The 2172-nt window shown below is 41.4% G+C and overlaps 1 protein-coding gene across 1 annotated transcript; it reads left to right on the forward strand.

The window, feature by feature from the left end:
* Nucleotides 1-1941, forward strand: CHC_T00000095001 (hypothetical protein; the record flags this gene model as incomplete). Its single annotated transcript, XM_005718923.1, has 2 exons — nucleotides 1-78; nucleotides 328-1941. Coding segments are annotated over 2 exons (1692 nt in total), but the record flags the coding sequence as incomplete, so codon positions are not given.
* Between the last annotated feature and the right edge of the window lie 231 nt (nucleotides 1942-2172).

The following is a 2172-nucleotide window of genomic DNA, read 5'->3' on the forward strand; positions in this document are numbered from 1 at the left end:
CCAGTAGCATACGCTTCACGGAAACTGAATAAAGCAGAACAAGGATACAGTACACATGAAAGGGAACTTCTTGCTATTGTGTACTCTTTACAAACTTAGAGACCATACCTACACGGCTCAAAGTTTAAGATACTGACTGACCATCACCCATTGAAATACTTGGATTCACAACGAACCTTATCCCGAAAACAAGCCAGATGGGTTGAATTCATGCAAGAGTTCGACTACCAGATTGATTACATCAAGGGAAAGCAGAATACAGTAGCTGATGCATTATCGAGACAGTACTAGGAAGTGCACCAGACATCAGCCAGTGTTGTGAAACAGTTGATAGCATTTACACTAGTAAAGGTGGATGAAAATATTCTCAAAAGCCTTGAACGAGAGTACAGAAAGGACCCCGATTTCAAGAATGCGTTTGAAACCCAACCTGCTCCGTTCAGTAAGAACAAAAACCGCCTTTACTTTGAGAATAGGCTCTGTATTCCGAAAGGAAAGATCAGAGAAATCGTGTTGCACGACAATCACGAATCTCTCTTTGGTGCACATCGAGGATTCAAAAAGACCTTACAATATGTCAGGAGACATTTATATTGGCCTAGCATGAACAAAGAACTACACGAATACATCAAGACATGCCCAAAGTGTCAAGAAGCCAAAAGCCTAACCCAGAACAAAGTGGGAAAATTCAGACCATTTCCGCTACCACTAAAGAAATGGGAACAGATATCTATGTACTTCATATTCGACCTCCCGAGGACAAATACGAACAAAAGTGCTATACTTGTTGTTGTGGACAAACTCTCGAAACACACGCATTTTGTTCCAATTGAATCAAACCATACTGCCAAAGATACAGCAGAGGTGTTCTACAACGAGATATACAAACATCACGGTCTTCCAAGAAAGATAATATCAGACCGTGACACAAGATTCACAAGTACTTTATGGAAGGAAATCATGAAGCTACTACGAGTCAAGTTAAACTTATCAACCGCCTTCCATCCTCAAACTGATGGACAATCAGAAAGGGCATTCAGAACATTGCAAGAAATGCTACGTTGCTTTGTTAGCTATACGCAAAGAGACTGGAGTAAACACCTACCAGGACTCGAGTTTGCGTACAACAATCACATAAGTGACACAACCAAACAAACTCCTTTTTTCCTAGAGTATGGCCAGCACCCACTCTCTGTTTCTGACGTCCTCCACTCTGATGGATCAGAAACACCTACTGTGACCACACAAAGGTTTTTGGAGAACATAAGAAGAGCTAATGAAATAGCAAAGCTGTCCATCACAGCTTCGAACGAACGAAACGCCCAAAAAGTCAACAAACACAGAAGAGATCATTCATTTCACCTAGGAGACCAAGTAATGCTCTCGACGAAGAACTTACCACTCAAGACAGGAAGAAGCAAAAAGTTATCACCGAAGTACATTGGACCATTCGAAGTCATCGACATCCTAGCGTCCGGAAACGCATACAAGTTGCAACTACCAGAGAAATATCAAAACCTTCATCCTACATTCCACATATCTCTTCTCAAGCCATACTACAATGATCAACATAGAAGAACTATCGGTCGCGAGTCTGCATTTCAGACCGAAGACAAGATGCCGCCTACAGTTGACCTCATTTCCCACCGCAACACTCAAGACTTTATCGATTTCTTAGTATCAGAAACTCAGGAAACATACTTCAAGACAAATGGATTGACGAACAAGACCTTCCAAGCCACAAGCCTTCTATTCAACGTTACTTCGACTCCATCACCTACTACCCACCTCCAAGCTTATTTGAGGACGAATAACCATCTTAAAGGGGGAGGAGTTGTAACGGTTGAAGGACAAGCACAGTATGTATGTCTTTGTAGTTTTACTTTTTATAAACATACTGCGCGTGTTTTTCCCGAATGGACTGGCTCCTCCATTCTTTAAAAGGATGGCATAGAACTACAACATAATTTCTATGCCATACCTAAAAGAATTGTCAAAGGAGGAGTACAGTATCCACTAGTACTAAAGAGGATGGTCGGGGAGATTGAAGGCAAGGACATGAGCGATTGTATGAAGATTAGTTGTAGAGTGAAAGGATAGTTTATTATAGTCTAGCAGGTACTGTATTGTTCTAAGTTTCAGCTACGATTTCTATAAATGGCGCGGCGTTCG

This window comes from Chondrus crispus, genomic scaffold (assembly GCF_000350225.1).
Source record: "Chondrus crispus Stackhouse genomic scaffold, scaffold_446, whole genome shotgun sequence".
NCBI lineage: Eukaryota > Rhodophyta > Florideophyceae > Gigartinales > Gigartinaceae > Chondrus > Chondrus crispus.